The sequence below is a fragment of the Scomber scombrus genome, chromosome 5 (assembly GCF_963691925.1).
Source record: "Scomber scombrus chromosome 5, fScoSco1.1, whole genome shotgun sequence".
Lineage (NCBI taxonomy): Eukaryota > Metazoa > Chordata > Actinopteri > Scombriformes > Scombridae > Scomber > Scomber scombrus.
The window spans coordinates 31,414,580-31,435,359 of record NC_084974.1 but is presented as its reverse complement, the minus strand read 5'-3'; the positions used below and the strand labels follow the sequence as shown (position 1 = coordinate 31,435,359).

Genomic DNA, 20,780 nt, shown 5'->3' with positions numbered 1-20,780 from the left:
TTTAAAACTGTTTTATTATATTAACCATGCAACTTTTGTCCTCACAGGTTAATTTTGACTAGTTTGATTGTTAATAATTATAAATTAGTATTAAAGTATTAAATAGCATTATGTTAAATATAGGCCTAATTTATATTAAATCCTACCTAAATTTTTAGTTAAAAAAAGGCAGAAATTTAAGACCAGAGGAAAATGATGAGAGGAGAATGACGGCCAAGCTATCTTCTCTAATGAACAACGACTCACACCCCATGAAAGACAGCCTGACTGCACTGGAGAGCTCCTTCAGCAACAGACTCCTCCATCCAAAGTGTGTGAAGGAGCGATATCACAGCTCCTTCCTCTCTGCAGCTGTCAGACTGTCCAACCAGCACTGCTCCCAGTATAGTCCCCCCCCCCCCCCCCCCCCACACACACACACCCCCTACCCCAACACTGCACTTTTAATGTCCAATGCTGTGCAATATTAGTATTCATGTATACTACTAATTTAAATTGTGTGCATTATACATATAATATACTTTTTTTTTTCTTCATTTTAATCTGTGCAATAACAATATTATATTTGGTACATTACCACTCATTACCAATATAACTGTTGTGCTGTAAATAATGTAAATAATGAGTGTGATGCTCTGCAATCTAATTCAATCCAATACAACAGCTCTGCTATAAATTTTACTTTTATGAAGTTTATACATTTTCAGTTTTTGTCAACATTGTCAGGAAGGTGATAATTCTACTTTAAGTTTATTATTGAGCTCATAGTGGGTGATGCATCATATTGAATGGTGTTCCTAATATTTTGTCCACTCCATTAACATACTTGAAGGGGGCAAAATATTAGGAACACCATTCAATAAAATTTGGATTTAGAGACTATTTTTAACGGCGTTACATGTAACTACTCCCCAACACTAATTGGCAATAGTCTGTCACAGTTTCGTGCTGACATACTATATATGAATAAAGTTATATAATCTTAATGATAGTAAATACAGATAGGTGACAGTGATATAAGTGTGTATTATCTGTAGTAAAACGTGCTGTCACATTAACAGGGGTTTTATGGATCAGTGAAATGAGTCCATGCAAGAGAGAGCTGCAGCAGGCTGCATGTGAGATCTGCAGGAACCTGCATGTGAGGGCTACAGCATGTGAGAGCCAAAAATAAAGGAATGTTCCTTTAATAAAAACACGTTTAACACTTATCGCCTCGGCAGGGAGGGTGATATATATAGATATATAGCTGGTGTGGTTTACTCGTCACTAATTTACACAGGTTGAATTAAAATAAGAGTATAAAGTATGTGTTTAAAATATTTAATTGTAAAAAATGCATATGTGTGAGTATTTTTCTCCACATGGGAGAGTTTATTTTATGTAACACCCCCCTATAAAGCGAGGTGGTATCGTCCAGTCCCCCGGAAACAGCGACGACAAACACTCCGCGGAGCATCAAGAGCCGGTGAACTGACCCGTCTACCAGACAATAACTGAGAAACTGTAAGTGTTTATAGCTTTTAAAATACTACACAAAGCGTCTGCTATTAAAAGACACCACTCTGCTTCTTTAATTAATCGTTCTGTGTGAGTTCAGGAGGGTTTTTATGAGGTTGTTGACATACAAGCTAACGTTAGCAGCCGTTAGCCCGCTAACAAAAGAAACAAACGGAGAAAACTTTAGCTTTTAAATTAATAATGTTAAACTAATAACTTGTGTTTTAATGTTGGTAGTCAGGTTTTATGCGACATTTATTTAATCCACAACCTTTGAACAGACGCGGCATCTGGTCAGGATTTGTACCGTGACTCATCTTAACCCCATTTACCCAGCTAGCACTGCCGGAAGACGTTTATTTATTTTGGTTTATTTTTGCACATTTGTACAAATGAAAATCATTTAAAAAAAATAGTAGAAATAAAAATAAAATACATGTGTTAGAGTTTTATTTAAAAACCCTCAGGGTTCCCACGGTCATGAAATTCTTGGAAAAGTTATGAAATGAGAAAAAACAGTTTTCCAGGCCTGGGAATGGTTCAGAATTAGGTGAATGTTTTGGAAAATCATTGAATTAGGGATGACCTGCTCTGATATCAAAGATAAAGGATATAAGACTGCATGAACTTGGACCCCCCACACACTTCTAACATATCAAACATCAGTAGATTCATTTAATTTGAATATACTAATCATCAATTTCTATATTTAGCTTTTTAATATCTTCTAATTTGTGATCTGGGGCCAAACAATTTCTCTGGGATGTGATTATAAAATGCACCCATCATTTAGTGAGATCAAAGTGTCAAAACACCTGTTAAAAGGCTCCAGAATACAGGAGATGACTCTGTTAAAGGACCCCCAGACCCCCCTAACATTACACTGTCCCACCCACATTTAAAATGCTTCCATGCTGTACATGCTCATGTTTCTTTACTTAAAGTACAAATTAAATAAAAATGACTTTGACGTATGGTAGTGACCATGAAACACAAACTTTCTTGAAAGCCCCCCTCAAATCTCGCTCCAAGGTTTTCTGAAAAGTTGACAGCTCTGGTTATAATCAACAAAAGCCTCAACAAAGCTCTTCAACTGACGGATGGGTTATAACCCGATATTGTGCTCTTTAGTCACTATGTTGTTAAATGAGCGTTATGGAAATGGGGTTAAATATTATGGGATAGTTATGAAAATTCAATGGTAAAAATGTGTGGGAACCCTGAACCCTCACCTAATAAAGAGATAACACACACATATTATAATAATGTAAAGCTAAATATAATTAATTTGTACTTATTATTCATATTCTGATTAATAATTAGTCTCTACACCAATGCACATTCATTTCTTCTTCTTCTTCTTCTTCTTCTTCTTCTTCTTCTTCTTCTTCTTCTTCTTCTTCTTCTTCTTCTTCTTCTTCTTCTTCTTCTTCTTCTTCTTCTTCTTCTTCTTCTTCTTCTTCTTCTTCTTTTTCTTCTTCTTCTTCTCCACTTGCTGCTGTAATAATACACATTTCCCCATTATTGGACTAATAAAGGAATATGTTATCTTATCAGTTATTAATAAATGTTGATTTTATACTTCTGTAAAAAAAGACCTAACCCTTCACAATCACTGTTTTATGCTCCAGGAGAACAATTGATAGAATAATAATTATTATTATTAGTATTATTTTTATAAACACAGTTCAAATTTGCATATATAACATTGTGTACCAGCTGCACAAAAAAATAATTAATTCATTTTATTTCCATTTTTAAATACTGTGGGTCACCTTTTGAAACATCTGGCTAAAATAAACATTTATATTGTGTTTTTACAGATTCTCAAATGTGAAAATGGGACAGTATGTAATGTAAAGTTAAGGTTAATATAGAGCCCGACCGATATCAGTGAACCAGTATTATCAGCTGATATATCAGTATCAGTGTTTCTGCTGCACAGGGTTGGGAAGGTTAGTTTGGAAATGTAATAAGTAACAGATTACTAGTTACTCTATTTAAAATCTAAGTAATGTAATTATTTCAATAACTTAACCCTCACATACTGTTCATATTCTAACCTGTAACAGTTAGTCTGTTTACCAAACTTGTGAGCCACAAATCATTCATAAAGATCTCATCAGTCACAAATAAACATGATTAATCCTTAATGAAGCTTTCAGAGAGCAGAGACAAAACAATATAAATGTTATGTTACGTAAAACAGGAGAATAAAACTTTCATATTATATTAAATTTGAAGAATGAACATTTTGGATAAATATGGGTCAAACACGCTACATTTCCTTTTGGGTCACATTAGAGGAAGTCATTAAACTTCAGACTAGAAGAATAAAGTGTTTTTACAGCTCAGATGTAAAAAGGAGATATTTTTCCACTGACAGTGATTTATTAACATTTTGATCCTGATTGAAACATTTAAATAGTGTTGAGCTTTGTTAATAATGACCAGATGAGAAGTGTGTAGTGTGGATGTTTTGACTCTAAATGAACACTTGTGATATTTTCCACCTGTGTTCAATTAACAACGTTTCTGCTTGTAGGAACGATCCCTGCAGTCTAACATCAGCTCAGCATCAGGAACACTGGACAAGTTCGTAAGTCATCATTGATATTTCTAAATGAAACTAAAATAACATTATATACAGCGATAAACATGCTGAAATATCTCTGACCTCTCTGACTGGATTAAGGTTTATGAAAGTGTTTTTAACCTGATGTTTAATTTCTCTTGTTGTAGAATATCTTCGATTTGAATGGACACGGCAGCCGGAAGAACACAGGTATGCATCCTTCCTGTTATAATAAGCTTTATTTATCGAGCAACTTAAAAAAAAAACCCAACATGTTTACAAAGTGCTTCACAAATGAAATGAACAATAATAAAAGCGTAGGTCAAAAAGAAGTCATTAGTTAAAGGCTAGCTAAGTTTTCAAGAGCATTTTAAAAGAGGACTCTGAGGTAGCTTGGTTGATTTCTAATGGAAGCCAATAATCTTCCTCCCTCTGCCTCGAGTCTTCGTTCTGGGCTGATACGAGCAGTAACGTAGGATGAGGCAGGGTCATTTTAAAATCAGGTGCAATGGGGCAAGAATAGTGGAGATATGCTCATATTTATGTGTTCTAGTAAAGACTGTAGCTGCAGTGTTTGGTGCAAGTTGGAGACGGTTTATAGATTTCTGTGGCAGTCTGTTGACTTCCTGTAAACCGAGCTGTCCTCCAGTTTGACTGTTAATAAAGCATAACGTATAAATTATCACTAAATTCTGTGTTAAGTCATTTTTAGCCAACTTCATTCTAACTTATTACCACAAAATATACACCTTATTTTTGGAAACTGTGGTCAAGAGGCCTCATTTAAATGAAACTATACCTCCATGTTTGAGTTGAAATAGAGCAGATGTTATGATTTTTTCTTCTTTTTTTTCCCCAACACTATTTATTGAACGTTTTTCAAAATAAGTAAGCATACATCACATACATACACACCATATCAACATAAACAAACTGAACCCACATTATAAAAACCATTTCAGCACAAATTTAGCTTTCAGTTTTAATCACTCTCTACATCCTGTTAGATCTAAACTTTTTATAAATACAATAAAAGATCCCCATATTCTTTCAAACAAACCTCGTCTTCCTTTATGTATGTGTGTTATTTATTCAAGAGGCACGGTCAAAAGCATTTGTTTGGCCCTAAAAGTCATACTTGGACTACAAGTTTTTTTTCCAAAACATTACATTTGATCTCTCAGCATGCAGGAGAGAAATATTTATCAGTGTTTGTTCACTCTTAACGAACTTGTAATCTCTTGGATATAGTCCTAAAATAAAGAAACCAGGATCAATAGGAATATCTTTAGATGTAATCTTCTAATTTAAGATCAGAGGAAAATATAAACTGATACATTTTAGTCAGGATACAGTTTTGAAACCATTTCAGATATTTGAAAGGCAGCACATAATCCCACCTGTTGTCCTCTGTGTAAAGCATAAATGACAGAATATCACTCAATTCAATGAAAGTAGTGATGATTATATTAATAAAGAATGTAATGTAGAGCGTAGAGGGTTAAATGACTGACGATAGGTTTGTGATGTCATCTGGAGGCTGTGTGCAGGGGGATGTTTTGATGCCAACATGTGTTTTTATTATTATTTGTAGCCCAGCTAGTGAAGCCCATTAAAGGTTCAGTGATGCCTGTGAAGAAGAAGAGGAAGCTCCCTGACGCAGACGATCACGAGCGCAGGTGTAAAATCACAAGGTGAGGAGAAAATTTCACTCAGTTTAACTCTGTGTGTGTCTCTGTGTTCTGACATGTAACTGAATATCTAGTGGAGCAGATCATCCATCCATCCATCCATCCATCCGCTGAGTACATTTTTAACAGGTTAACCCTCCTGTTGTCCTCGAGTCAAGGAAGGGAGGAAGGATGGATGGAAGGGAGGGAGGAAGGAAGAAAGGAAAAGAGGGAGGAAGAAGGAAGGAAAATAGGAAGGAGGAAAGAAAGGAGAGAGGAAAGAAAGGGGGAGGAAGGAAGGAAGCTAAGGGGGAGGAAGGAAGGAAAAGGGAGGAAAAGAGGGAGGTAGGGAGGAAGAAAGAAGGAAGGAAGGGAAGGAAAGAAGCTAGGGGGTAGGAAAGAAAGGGAGAAGGAGGGAGGGAGGAAAGAAGGACAAAAGGAAGGGAGGAAAGAGAGGAAAGGAAGGGAAGAAGGGAAGAAAGAAGGAACAGTCAAAACAGACGGGGTCAATTTGACCCGGGAGAACGACACAAAGGTTAAACATCTTTTTTTTTTTTTGTTGCAGTTTCACTCGACCTCAGATCCGCGGTGCCAGACCGATCTCCGGTGAGAAGCCGTTCTCCAGTAAAAAGTGCCTCGGCTGGTTCAATGAGTACGCCGGCCCCAGCGAGGTGGTCGGGCCCGAGGCCATGGAGAAGTTCTGTGAAGATATCGGAGTGGAACCAGAGAACGTGAGTCTCAACCTGACGAGCAGGGCGATTATTTAGGAGCTACAGAGGAGTCCTGACCTGCAGAGATAGTCCATAAAAAATGTTTGGGAATGCTTAATGGCATTGTTCATTTAATTTAAAGTGTAAAAAGGTTGTTTTGACTAAACCAGAATCGTTTTTGTGCAGGATGCAGAGGAGAACACACAGACTTAAAGCTATGGTTCGGCCTAATTTGGACCTAGCTTCATATGCACCATGAGGTCTATCTAAACATCGCCTCAGCCCTTTTTTTTCATTTTGTCGCAAACTGGTGGAGTTACAGCCATCAGCCGAATGGCTTAGTACAGGCATTAACGGACCAACCAGTGTATCTCGTAAATGACTCCACTAATAATGCCTGGGTTGTTATCAAACTTCTACAGTAGTACGAATAGTCTTTACTCATAAATCGATGCATTGGAAAGTTTGTAAGTACACCAGGAGTTTATTAAAATAAACACTTACCTGATGGCTTTTACTCTGCTGCTACTGCTGGAAACATCTCCGAAATCTCGCGCGATCGTTGAGATACCGTGTGGTCCCACGAGATCCCGCACAGCACATCTAGAGATCTCCACTATTTTGCCACCAAATGATGGACCTCATGGTGAATATGACGCTAGGTCGACATTACGCCGAACCATCGCTTTAAGCATCCTTACGTTTTTTGGAACAGCGACCACGTTTAATATGTGCAAAATATTAAAATGTTAATAAATCCTTTTTATTCTAGAAAAGACAATATTCCTACTAAGGTCTTTAACATTAATATTATACTTTATTATTACACCTTTTTATATTATAAGTTAGTTATAAAGCTTCATGATTAACTCTCATCTCTATTCTGATGACGTCAGTATTTTTATCACCACAAAGCTGAGCAGTGATTCTGAGCCTGTGTTTAAAATCCTGTTCTGTGCTCAACTCGTCTGTTCTTACTTCCTTTTTATAATCTGTGTGTGGTGACGGCGTGTCCACATGCACCAGTGTTGATTTTTAAATGTTCTCAAAGATTAAACTTGCTGCCTCTCTCTCTGTTTTTCTTTCTTTCAGATTATCATGTTAGTTTTAGCCTGGCACCTAGAAGCAGCAAATATGGGTTTCTTCACAAAAGAGGAGTGGCTCAGGGGAATGACGTTATTACAGTAAGAAAGCTCAACTTTAACTTTTCTTATTCTCATACGTACTTTGAGTTGACTTGGACTGCATGAATATAAGAGCCAGAGGGCTTCATATAGCAGTACAGCACATGACAGCTGTGTTTACTACTTGTGTCTCTCTTCCCCTTCCTGCAGGTGTGACTGCACACAGAGGTTACAGAGCAAACTGGATTACCTGCGCAGTGAGCTCAATGACTCTGTAGCCTTCAAAAACATCTACAGATATGCCTTCGACTTCGCCAGGGTGAGTCCCAGTTTAGCTAATTAGTTTCTTTTAAACGTCAAACCTGTCTAAACTTCTGCCCGAACACAAAACAACAAAGCTCTCCTTCTGCAAAGAGGCGTTTGGTTCTCTGAGATCTAGTTTATGATGCCATTTGTACTCAGAAGTCTGATTTTCAGAGATCCTGGTGACCTGGGTCTTTATGTATTTAAGAAGGCGACCATGCATTCTGTCTTTTAGTCTGAAGAAGAGGGCTGGGTGTAGGTACTCGATATCTTTTAAGGCATCAACTGAAATAAATCGATACCAAGTAATATCAATCGATACCTGCAATCGACCCTTTTTGCACCCAGAGCTAGAAAACATGACTATTTGTACGGACTTGCTCACAGCCAATTAACACAAGTGTTCTTCTCTTTAACCCAACATGTGATTGGTCCACTGCCACAGCAGCTACGACCGTCTGTGGTGGTGAAGTCGTGGTGAATTTGAGTTAGCGTGCTTAGCAGTTCAGCAGCCAAGATGCCACCTAAACGCTCTAAAGTGTGTCTACACTACACGCCTGTTACACCGGATAAAAGAATGATGGGTATCTAATGAAGTATCAGTATCAGTTTAAGGCTACTTGGATTGGTATCGTAACTCTTTAAACAGTACCCAGCCCTAAGAGCTACAGTGTGCAAACCTTTTTATGCCGTTATAAGTTCCCAGTTGGAAATTTCAACCAGATTGACTCCTGAAGTCTGATTTCTGACTCTGATGGTCGGAAGTGTCACCAGCCCCGAACCTCAAACATGGACGGTGCATCGACTGTGTGGACGTTGTAGTAACATCCTGTTTATTAGAAGTTTTATGTCTCATTTGCGTCTCATTAAATGAGTCGTACACACAGCACTGTCCGACTTCTATCTGGGGAAATGTTGCTACTTGTGTTTGTATACGATAAAATACAACAAAACTTATTTTTATCAATTGGTGATTCTATCAATGTCTAACCTGGCTAGAACAGATTTTCTGACTTCTTGAACTGGAAGGCCTCCTGTGTGGCGTTATTCCCAGACGCTGTGACTCTGTTTTAACACTCATTGAACATCTGTCTTGTCTTCAGGATAAGGACCAGAGGAGCCTGGACATGGATACTGCTAAATCCATGCTGGCCTTGCTGCTGGGCAGAGCGTGGCCTCTCTTCCCAGTCTTCCACCAGTTCCTGGAGGTAAATCCCTTTTCTTTTCTTTTTTTCTTTGACCAGTACAAATACATTTTAATGATTCATTCTGGGTGTTATGAACAAAGACAGCAGAGGGATGTGACACCAGTTAGGATGTGTACTGAGGACCAGTCTTACATTTAGCATGTTGTTCCTATTAGTTTAAAAAAAATTATAACTAAATAAAACCTACAATGAACAAAGCAAAACTAACTAAAACAAAACTGAATTGCAGATAAAATCAGCTTAGTTTTCCTTTTCTCCATTTTTATTGTATTGTGTTCAATTTGACCTCTTGTAATAACGAGCTAGTACCAGCAGGGGGCAGCAGAGCGGCTGCTGCATAACGCAAAAGAAGAAAATGCTTAATGTGCAATTTATGATTTTCTATAAAGAAGAAGAAAACATCACAGCACAATATGGGATTATTTAGCCTCCAACCTCGCAGTAGATAGAAGTAAAAGTGGTGATGAAGAGAGTGATGGGAACATTTGTGTGATAAAAGCTAAAAAGGGAAAAAATCCCACTAATGTAAAATGCCACCTTGGAAGTTCTCACACAGTGTCAGGCATTAAGTAAAGCATTAATCTTTTCAGCTTCTACTAATCAAGACTTTCCTCCTAATACCTGGAAAAACTCAATCTAAATAAAAACTTAACTAAAACTACTTCATCACTTGTTAAACTCACTGAAACTAAACTGAAAAACTAAATAAAAATAGAAACTAATGAAAATTCCCAAACTATAACAACCCTGGTATGTTGGTATGTTTGATATCTCACTCCTTTTCTCCTCTCTGTTCGTCTCTCCCACAGCAGTCCAAGTACAAAGGGATGAATAAGGACCAGTGGTACAACGTCCTGGAGTTCAGCAGAACCATCAACACAGACCTCAGTAACTACGATGAAGACGGAGCTTGTGAGTATTCAGAGGGAGAGGTTTTATTAGTAGAGATGAACGTCACTGATTGGTCAGACACCGCGGCAGCTTCAACTTGTGTGTCGTTTCATTCATAAAATAAAGTAGTGCTCTAGTATGTGTCAGGATGATTGGAGGAAGGACTGGGCGATATGGGCAGAATCAAATATCACAATCTTTTTGACCAAATACATCAATATCGAAAATTTGATAATATTGTAGGAATGACTGTTTTTGCTTTCACTAAATATTTACACAATGAGATTTTTGCTAAATAATCATCAGTAATGTGGATATAATGACAGAGTGGTTAAAGGCAGATAATAGAACAGTTTATTAAGCTCAGAAAGTGACATTTTTTACTGTAACGCAGCCTTTAAAAGCAGGAAAAGACACTTATTCCATATCATGATATTACGATATTCAAATCGAAGACGATATCTACAAAATATTTTTTGATATTCAAGGTCTAAAAATGTGTTAAAATGTCTTGAAACGTAGGAGTTAAGGCATTAAATTTGATTTCAGTTTAATTATATTACTTTAGTTTGTTATTTATCAATATTTTCTGATTATTTTACATAAACCATCTAATCAACTTATTAATTAAAGTAAAAAATAATCAGCAGTTGGAACTATAATGAAACTAATCATTAATTAGTCCTTTATAAATGACTTCAATATGAGCTTCATTTAACCCACAACAGCAGTAAAATCCTGCTTTTACATTATTATATGCCTCATGATATATTTTATATGAGTATAACAGTCACATGTGGTAATGCAGACTATTACTGAAGTGACATTAGTGTTTTTATTATTGGTACAAGCAGAAAGGATCTAAATACTTCCTCCGCCACTGTTTGCAGAGCCGTTTAATGCAATAAGTTTTTCTTGTTATGACGGAGGAGAAAAGTTTTATAGAGTAAATACATAAAGTTATCCAAATATATAAATAACATAACTTTGTGTGCTTTTCATTATTGTATCAGAAATAAGTTTGTTGCTATTTCTCACCTTTTTCAGTTGCAATAAACTAATAACTGTACTGTAATTTGTTGTATTTTTCCTTTTTAAAGAGGTTTTAAAAGGGTCTGAAGTCATTAAATCTATACTTGTCTGTGCAGATACGCTGCCTGTATTGTTCATTAACATGAATGTTGTTGTTTCTGCAGGGCCGGTGCTGCTAGACGAGTTTGTTGAATGGCAGAAAACTTGGCCGGCGTTGTAGCAGACGACCCCAAAGAGGAGAAAGAGGGAGAGGAAACAAACACAATCACAGGAGTTTTGAAACGGGGAGAAAAAAAGGAGAAACTGCTCACCAACACTTTGACAGACTGCAACAGTTCACACACACACACACACACAGATATGGACTACAGATTCATCACTGTGGACTCTGGACACACTCACATCCCATCGGAGATCGTCTCTGTGCATCCTCAGCCTTTCTCTCCCTGAGTAGACTTTCTATATTAATTTGGAGAAAAGAGGAAAGAAAATGTGGATGGGAGGGAGGAAGAGGAAAAAAAAAAAAGTTCTTAAAAGGAAGAAAACAGAAAACCAAGAAATGAGTTCTGGAATTTATGTTTTCTTGATGATTTTTTTTTCCTCATTTTGAGTATTGTTTATAAATGTTTCACAATAATAAAAAGGAAATTAAAGTATGACGAGCTGCTTCTTAGTAATTGCTACACACATGTATCACAGTCATTTGTAATGCGTGTAGTAACTGTTGTAGATTTTAATCTGCACAAAGTCCAAGATGTCTTAACACTGAAAAGGTTTATTGAGACTCGATCACGAAGAATGAAAGAAGTAAACGCTCAGTTCTGATGCTCCCTTCTATTGTGAGGGTTTCGGCCCTCTGGGGAAAGTCTTATCGTAAGTCACACAGATAAGTCCTGGAGTGAACCATACCCAAATATGGTCAGAACCAACACATCTAAAGCATATAGAATATTATATTAGATTTTAGTCTATTGGTCTACAGAATGAGGACAATGTCTGAGATCACAGCTCAGCAGCCCTCCTTGTCCTCCGTTCCTCAGGGTCCACAATATCCAAACTCTGACTGGGTCAGTAACAAATAAGTGTTGAGCAACTCAAAACTAGTTTTAAAAGCAGCATCAGGTTTGTTAAAATGTACATTTAGTGTTTTTGTTGGTTTTATATCATTTGAAATGATGTTTGCACCATTTTATACCAAAAGTAAGACTGAATGTTTCTGAAGATGTCAAATGGTGTAACCACAAAAGAATGATACATATTTTATCCACCTAGAAAGAAAGAAAGATAAAGAAGTGAAGAGATAAAAAAAAACGAAGTAGGAGGAAAGGAAGAAGTAAAGCAGTCAGGTTCCTGGTCTCCATGGTTACCAGAGTAAATGTAATATTTAGAACAATTGTATTCCATTACCTTTATTTAATATAAAGTTATAATGTAAGATCATGCCAAACTAGTTGATATGGTGTTTTATTGACTATTTACTGTTTTTAAGCAAGTTGAATTATTTGGTACAAAGTTTTTATGGTTACACCACTTAGACATTTTTACCATAATCCTCTAATATATTCTCTCAAAATGGATTAAAAGCAGAAATTTGATGCTGGGTCCACAAAAAAAAAGTGTGTGCAAGTTATTCATACGTTTATTTTCATATTTTAACCCTTTAAATTTAAACTAAAGCACATGGACACATAGAAACATCACTGACCCAACTACAGTTACCTCGTCTCTGTTCAGAGAGAGACAGGAAAACACATCTCTGACCTGGGCTACTATAGGACTGACACAGCCGTCGTTATTAGGAGACTCTCCTCACTCGGCTGGTCTGGAGCTCCTCTGAGCCTCAGATGCAGGAGCAGCTATTGAACATACTCACTTGGTATTCCTCACATTGTGGGCTCATAAAACTCTTCACAGGGTCACATTATGGGGACTCGGAGTCCCCATAATGTAAATAATTAATTTCAGGGTTAAGATTTGGTTTAACCCTCCTGTCGTCCTCCCGGGTCAAATTGACCCCATCTCTTTTGACTGTTCCTTCCTTCTTTCCTTCCTTCCTTTCGTTCTTCCCCTCCTTCCCTCTTTCTTTGCTCCCTCCTTCCATACTTCTTTCCTCACTTCCTTCCATCCTTCCTTGCTTCCTTCCTCCCTCCCTCCTTACTCCTTTCCTTCCTTCCTTCCGTGCTCCTTTCCTTCCTCCCTTCCTTCTCTCCTTACTTCCTTCCTCTTTTCCTCCCTCCCTCCCTCCGCCCTCCTTACTCCTTTCCTTCCATCCTCCCTCCCTCCCTCCCTTCCTTCCTTCCTTCCTTCTTTCCTCCCTTCCTCCTGTCTTTCCTTTACCTGAGGACAACAGGAGGGTTAAGGGTAAAGCGGTGAGCAGTGGTTATGGAAAGGATATCAATGTAATGTGTGATGGAAACACAACAAACTGTCTTCTTTTTTTGAATTTTTTTATAAGATTACAACCTGATGAACAACTTATAGACAGGAAATGCAACAAATCTTAATAACTGGGTAATAACACACCAAGTACAATAACTCACACACTCACAGGTGATGTACACTGTTGGTTATCAGCATTCAAAGTAATAATAAACAAAAACATTGTTGTACCGCATCACAACATTCATGCATCAGGCGGGGAGTTCCGATCCTCTGCAATGAGGCCAACGCGGAAGTAACTTAAAACTGCATTCTATCAAAAGGCCACCAGGGGGCGACTTCCGTCTCTATACAAGTCAATGGAGAATTCACCAACTTCTCACTTGATTTCTAACCTCAGTAAACATTTTCAAAATGTGTTTATGGTCTCAATCGCTAGTTTAAAGCCTTCTTCAATGCAGTATGATGTTCATTTGGGACATTTTGGCCTCTAAAAAGGTTGTCAAAAGAGGAATAAATCACCATAGAAGATCTTTTAGGAAGTACAAGACTAAAGGGTCGTCCACACTAAGAACGATAACTATAACGATGTGAGCGTCCACACTTATGAACTATAGCGTCCTGTCTCTCAGCTGCTGGTTCCAGCTGTGTCTGCAGCTAATGAGAATAGATATAGATGAGCTGTTACTGCTGTATGTTGTACAGAGAGATAGAAAGAAAAGCAGAAGGGTTGACAGGCTTGGTGCTGATTCAGTGTGTTGATCAGAAGTATTTCAGACACTAGTTGCTGTGATGTCCAAACTGAGCCGACACACAGCAGCACATGTTGAAGCAGAGACTCACAGTATGAGCTCACATCTGAACATGATGAGATTTATATCACATTATAATAGAGAACAAAGCTCCAGCATCTTTGTATAATAAAGAGAGACAAACCTCTCTAAAGAAATCACCTCTGAATCTGTGCTGAGAGACGAGCAAAGCTGCATTACAATAAATACATAGAACCTCGCATATTTATAACGAGGTAGAAGCAGTTATGATTTTTAACTTTCTTGTTTTCATTATTTTGTCCACCCAGTGTTATATCTCCATGTGGAAGTGTGCCTTCTCCTTTCTCTCCTCCCCTTCTGTTTCTCCTGAGGCGTCCAGTGGCCCGGCTGAGGCGGCGGCCATGATGGCGCTGAGGCGAGTCAGAGAGATGGACCGCTGTCTGAGCCTCGGGGCGGGGGCTGGGTCGCTGGTGGGGGCTGGAAGGTGACAGTACCGCTCACCGTCCTCGTTGTACTGATACAGGCGAATGATACGGCTTCGACGGCCTGGTTTTCTTCCTACTCTTCCTCCTCCTTCTTCTCCTTCTTCTCCTTCTTCTTCTTCTCCTCCCACACCACTCTCCATCGTGTCCTGCTGGTTTCTCCCGCCCCTCTCTTCATCGTCTGTTTCTCCAGACGACTGCTCAGACTCTCTGCTCTTGTCCGCCTCTTCATCTTCCTCACTTCTCTCCTTCCTTCCACCATCTCCTCCTCTTTCCTCCTCCATCTTCTCATCTCTCCATCTCTCCTCGTTACCTCTGGCTGCCTCCTCCTCCTCTTCTTCCTCCTCACTACTTCTCTTCTCCTGTCCAATCTCCTTGCTCCTGTTCTCCTGCTCAGCTCCCTCCTCTTCCTCCTCCTCACTACTTCTCCTCTCCTCTCCAATCTCCTTGCTCCCGTTCTCCTGCTCACCTCCCTCCTTCACCTCCTCCTCCCTTCTGCATTCCTTCTTTTCCTCCCTGCTCTCTTCCTCCTCTCTGTCTTCGCTGCACTTGTCCTCATCTGTTTCAGTTTCACTCCGTCCATCTTCTCCTGATATGTAGAAACTTCCGAACTCTCCTTCCTCCTCCTCACACCCTTTATAATTTTCCTCCTCCCCCTTCTCTTCCTCCTCCACCTCTTCCTCCTTCTTGTAGTCACATCCCTCCAGATAAGTCGTGGTTACCTCTTCCTTTCGTTTGTGCCTGAAACTCCTCTGAGGTTTGGCAGGGGGACATGAGGTCATTGAAATTCTTGAGCCATTTGCAGAGTCGTCATCCTGCTCCATCTGGAAGGCCTGGTTGTCGCACATGGGCGGCAGGGTTGCCATGGTGACCTCCGTTTGGCATTGTTGTCGCCGTGGTGACTGCAACTTCTTAGTGACACTCCCCAGACACCTGAGAGGAAATGATGCAGTTGGAGTTTAATATATTTTAATTAATTACATTATAATTATGGTATATTTTTATTAAATTAATGCTGCTTTAAAATGCTTTTTATTGGCTGTGAATGCACATTTTATATTTATATCATAAACTGTTCTAAAGAAGAAGGATTTTCCACATTTCTAAGCTACTATAGATCTAAACCTGTTGGCTGTTTAGTAACTTTTATGTCCACAGAAGCTGACAAAGTGCAAGCAAACAGCAAGCATGCTTTTATTTGTGTTTATCTCTTTTAGGTTTCCCAACATGAGCCAGAAACGTTCAAACAGCTTCCTCTTCCTGGTGTGCAAAAACTATCTTGTTTTGGCTGCAACCAAGAGCAGCTGTTCCACCAATATATGATATATTCATGATGCTGGATATTGTATTTTTAATTGAAAGTGCAGATATCATAATTCAAATGACTTCCATTAATCTAATCATGCTAATGGTTTTATATCTTTTAGCTCAAAGGTGTCAAACATAAGGCCTGTGGGCCAGAAGCAGCCTGGCGAGAGATCCAATATGGCCCACTGGATAACTAAGAAAAACTAAATCCAGTTTTTCTGCTGCTTCAGAGGGGCTTTTTCATCCTGACCTGAAAACAATTCTCTCAGTTTTTTAGGACTATGCCCATTCAGGTTTTCTGTCTCTCTCTACACTTTTACACTTTTGTGCAATAGGGCCACGTGCAATATAATTAACACACTGAAATGGACAATGTGAAATAACACCAGCAGTTTTTGATACAGCAGCACTTTAGCACTCAAGCACTTTATGGTCCCCCAAATTCTGGTTCTGTCAAGAGTAACACGGTTTTCTGCTTATTGTTTATCAGTCTGATTATTGTACTTTTTTTTCTCTCTCTCTTTCTTTCTTTTTCTTTTCTTTTAAATGTTATTGTATCTAACATCAACCTGTCCCCAGGGACTAAAGATGGAAATTAGCCCCTGGCTATAATCTTGTGTATTTACGTGTTATTATTTTGATTTATACTGTCTCTGTTTTCTCAAATATATATATATCAAATAAATCTCTACAAATGTGTTCTTTGCAACTTTTTGTGTCATTTTGAATTTGTGCAAAATAAACTGAACTAAACAGATTTTTGGGGATCTGATCCCAGTGTGAATAAAAGCTGGGATGTGAGGAGGACCCAGAACACACCTGAGAACATGAGTCCTGCTCAGAGCTCCGATGCTGAAGCCCAACACAAACGTCAGCAGCACTGATGCCACCACAGCTGCTGTAAACTGCCCGTTTGAAACGCCTCCCGCCTGCTTCTCATCCTCAGACCAAACATCCCTCCTGAACCTTAACACATCAGACCTGCTGCCTTCCTCACAGCCGCTGTGTTCATGGTTCCTCTGATGGTTGGGACCAACATGGAGCTCATACGGCCACAGTGTAGTTCCCTCTGTGTGCTGCAGGAGGCAGTAGTACAGACCGTTGTGGAGATGGCTGGCGTTGGAGACCACCAGGCTCCCATCATGGTGCATAAACACAGGGTCCAGTTTACTGTGGAAATTGGGGGTGTGGAAGTCTCCAAAGGGGGTGTGCCAGTAATCAACCACACCTACACATGAAAGGGGGAGGAGTTACAGAGCTGCAGGTTTATGCTGATTCATGACAACTGTGCAAGAACTGAAACTAACCCTGTAACAGTGTGAATCATATCTGGTCCATGAGTTTTAGAGAGCTCTACATCATCAGTGTAAAAACCTGATGTGTACGATCAGACACACGTAGTGCACAGATAAACCACTAGGGGGCCTTTTATTTTAACCAGGCGGGGAGTTCCGGTCCTCTGAAATGTGCCAATGCGGAAGTAACTTAAAACTGCATTCTATCAAAAGGCCACCAGGGGGCGACCGTTTTGGTGTCAAAAGGACTTCCGTCTCTATACAAGTCAATGGAGAATTCACCAACTTCTCACTTGATTTCTAACCTCAGTAAACGTTTTCAAAATGTGTTTATGGTCTCAATCGCTAGTTTAAAGCCTTCTTCAATGCAGTATGATGTTCATTTGGGACATTTTGGCCTCCCTGATTTTATATTTGACGATAAAGCAGGGTACAATTTTGAGGCAATATTCAAATAGTTACTAATACTTCAATAGGAATAGTTACTGGATTAATTCAATGTTGAATTACTAAATATTTTGTAGCTTATTTTATGGTAAATTCCTGTTGTGAAAATGTGTCAGATTAAATACAGCAGGTATAAAAGCTCATTTATCTGTAAATCTGTCATTTTATTGCATGTCATGTTGTGGCTGATATGAGCTCTATGCAGAACATTTAAAGGCTTAAAAATGTTGTATTCAATATGTTTTTATGTGTTAAACCCTTACATACTGTTCAGGTCAAAACAATTAAAAAACGCATAAATTACATTCTTTAAGCCTGAAATTTTATGACTTTTCCTACAGTGGAAAAATGGAAATTATTGTTAAAATTATATATTTTTGGCACACAGAGGGTGTTTAAGGTTAATTGTGAAGCCTCAAATATTCAGATATTGCTCCATCCCAGAAATAATTATGACTGTTATATTTTAGATAACATAAAATCATAATATCATGTGACTGTGGATGTATTTTCATTATAATAGTGTGGTTTGGTATAGGCACAAATTATTGAGGAATACTTAACCCTCCTGTTGTTCTCGAGTCAAGGAAGGATGGAAGGGAGGGAGAAGGAAGGAAAGGAGGGAGGAAGGAAGGAAGGGAGTAAGAAGGAAGGAACGGAGGAAGAGAGGAAGGAAGAAGGATGGAAAGGAGGAAGGAAGGGAGGAAGAAGGAAGGAAAGGAGGGGGGAAAGGAAGGAGGGAAGGAAGGAAGGGAGGGAGGAAGAAGGAAGGAAAGGAGGAAGGAAGAAGGAAGGAAAGGAGGGAGGAAAGAAGAAGGGAAGGAAGGAGGGAAGGAAGGGAGGAAGAATGAAGGACAGGAGGGAGGGAGGAAGAAAGAACGAAAGGAGGGAGGGAGGAAGGAAGGAAGGGAGGAAGGAAGAAGGAAGGAAAGGAGGGAGGAAGGAAGGAAGGAATGAAGGAGAGGAGGCAGGAAAGGAAAGAAGGAAGGTAGGTAGGACGGAGGAAAGATGGAAGGACGGAAGGTAGGACGGAGGGAGGAAAGAAGGAAGGAGGGAGGGAGGGAGAAAGGAAAAGAGGAAGGAAGGAAGGAAAGAAGTAAGGGAGGAAGGTAGGGGGAGGAAAGAAAGAGAGAAGGAGAGAGGGAGGAAAGAGAGTGTGGTGAAATCTTTGGTTGTCAATCCAAAACGGAGCCATAGATCTCACTGAGTGTTTGTGCTTTATTAAGTTGCAGTGCACTGAGCTTTTCTTCTCTGTTTGTGTCGACTCTCTTCACTGACCTGCTTTCTTTCCATCTCCACAGTTTAATATCAGCTCAGCCTCTGGTTGACCTTTGACCCTGCAGGTCGGTGTGACGGTCAGAGCGCCCTGGCCAATCGCTGCTCTTTCTGGATTCGCTGAGCCAGCAAGAAAAGCTGTGAAAGTTAACCACCTGGTAAACATTTTTCAACCTGTAGAGGAAATAAAAAGTCAGCTGTGTTTTTATGGTTCAAGTGTAATAAAATGACAAGAGCTGTGCGGTTAACAGGATTTTAAATACTGTTGAGTATAATCAACCCAGGTGTCATTTCTCAGTGCAAGAACAACACAAACACATCTCTAAATGACTGATAATGCTGCTCTGTGCTTGTTGGATGTGTAAATAGATGTTTGCTATATCAACTTTACAAGATGGGGATATTTTCAGCTGCCAATAAAAATGTATTTATGTATAAAACTTTATATTAGGGGAGAACGAGGGTTGGTCGTCACACTTTTTACTCTCCTTTGAATTCCTCATAAACTGGATCCTGAATAGATTCCCTGTTAATGTGTAATGGAAGTCTAAAGTGTCAGGTAGGAATAGAGAGGTCTGACTCTCATTAAGCTGATTCTGTTCAGAAGATGTGGACCGTCGAATATGTGACAACCGTCCCCATCGTAGGGTTGGTAGTCACACACTATGGGGTTGGTTGCCTCTCTGTGTTATTTTAATAGATACAAATAAAAACTGCAGACACTCTTAGAATTTAAAATTTTTAGTTTCATTGAAATACAACAACCTAACACATCTCCTGCATGAAGAGAATGTAAAGAGGAAAAATCGTGTCAATCGAGTTGATTAGCTCAGCTGGGGTGAGTCAACTAATCAAGCTCACCTTTGTCTCTGCAGTAGTGGCTGGACAGAGAGAGTGAAGGAGCGTCGGGGCAGAAAGAGCCGAAGAGCTTTGAGTTTACAGTTTTTGTAGAGAGCCATGTGCCTGAATACTGATCGACAGAGGCACACAGGAGCTGTAAATGGATGGACTGTAAATGTACTTATATAGCGCCTTTCTAGTCTTTTCAGCCACTCAAAGCGCTTTACATTACAACTCACTCACTCACCCATTGCCAACCTGCACATCAGGAGAAGCTAACCATTTGTACACATTCATACACTGTTGGCACAGCAACTTGGGGTTAAGTGTCTTGCCCAAGGACACATCGACACTGGAGGAGCCGGGAATCGAACCGCCAATCTTCCAATGGGAGGACGACCGCTCTACCTCCTGAGCCACAGCCGCCCAAGTTGCTGTGTGAAATAAAAGGGTTAGTTGGACTCTGGCTGTCTGTTGTCTCTGCTGAGGGAAGCCACGGTGGCAGCAACTTGTGCCACATAACAATATTGTACATTTTCACCTCTCTGACTGCTCTGAGCATCACACGTCTGGTGGCGTCTGGACCTTGTTTGTCTTCCTTAAAAAAAAATCCTGTCAATTTGCTCTCTAAAAGGAAAAGACTACATATATCATGTGTCACCAGTGTTTCCCATTAATTGTCCTTCTTCCTTCCTTCCTTCTTCCTTCCTTCCTTCCTTCCTTCCTTCCTTCCTTCCTTCCTTCCTTCCTTCCTTCCTTCCTTCCTTCCTTCCTTCCTTCCTTCCTTCTTTCATTCCTTCCTTCCTTCCTTCCTTCCTTCCTTCCTCACCCCCCCTTTCCTTCCTTCTTCCTCCCTTCCTTCTTTCATCCCTCCTTTCCTTCCTTCTTCCTCCTTTCCTTCCTCCCTTCCTTCCTTCCTCACCCCCTCCTTTCCTTCCTTCCTTCCTTATCCCCTCCTTTCCTTCCTT

The 20,780-nt window shown here is 39.5% G+C and overlaps 1 protein-coding gene across 1 annotated transcript; it reads left to right on the top strand.

Moving 5' to 3' along the window:
- Nucleotides 1-1,429: 1,429 nt before the first annotated feature.
- On the top strand, nucleotides 1,430-11,672 carry dcun1d5 (DCN1, defective in cullin neddylation 1, domain containing 5 (S. cerevisiae)). Its single transcript, XM_062418620.1, has 10 exons — nucleotides 1,430-1,506; nucleotides 4,046-4,099; nucleotides 4,243-4,285; nucleotides 5,670-5,769; nucleotides 6,311-6,476; nucleotides 7,548-7,639; nucleotides 7,790-7,898; nucleotides 8,986-9,090; nucleotides 9,900-10,002; nucleotides 11,178-11,672. Exons 4-10 carry the CDS (start codon nucleotides 5,702-5,704, stop codon nucleotides 11,231-11,233), a joined length of 699 nt encoding a protein of 232 aa, XP_062274604.1. The 5' UTR covers nucleotides 1,430-1,506; nucleotides 4,046-4,099; nucleotides 4,243-4,285; nucleotides 5,670-5,701; the 3' UTR covers nucleotides 11,234-11,672.
- Nucleotides 11,673-20,780: the final 9,108 nt, after the last annotated feature.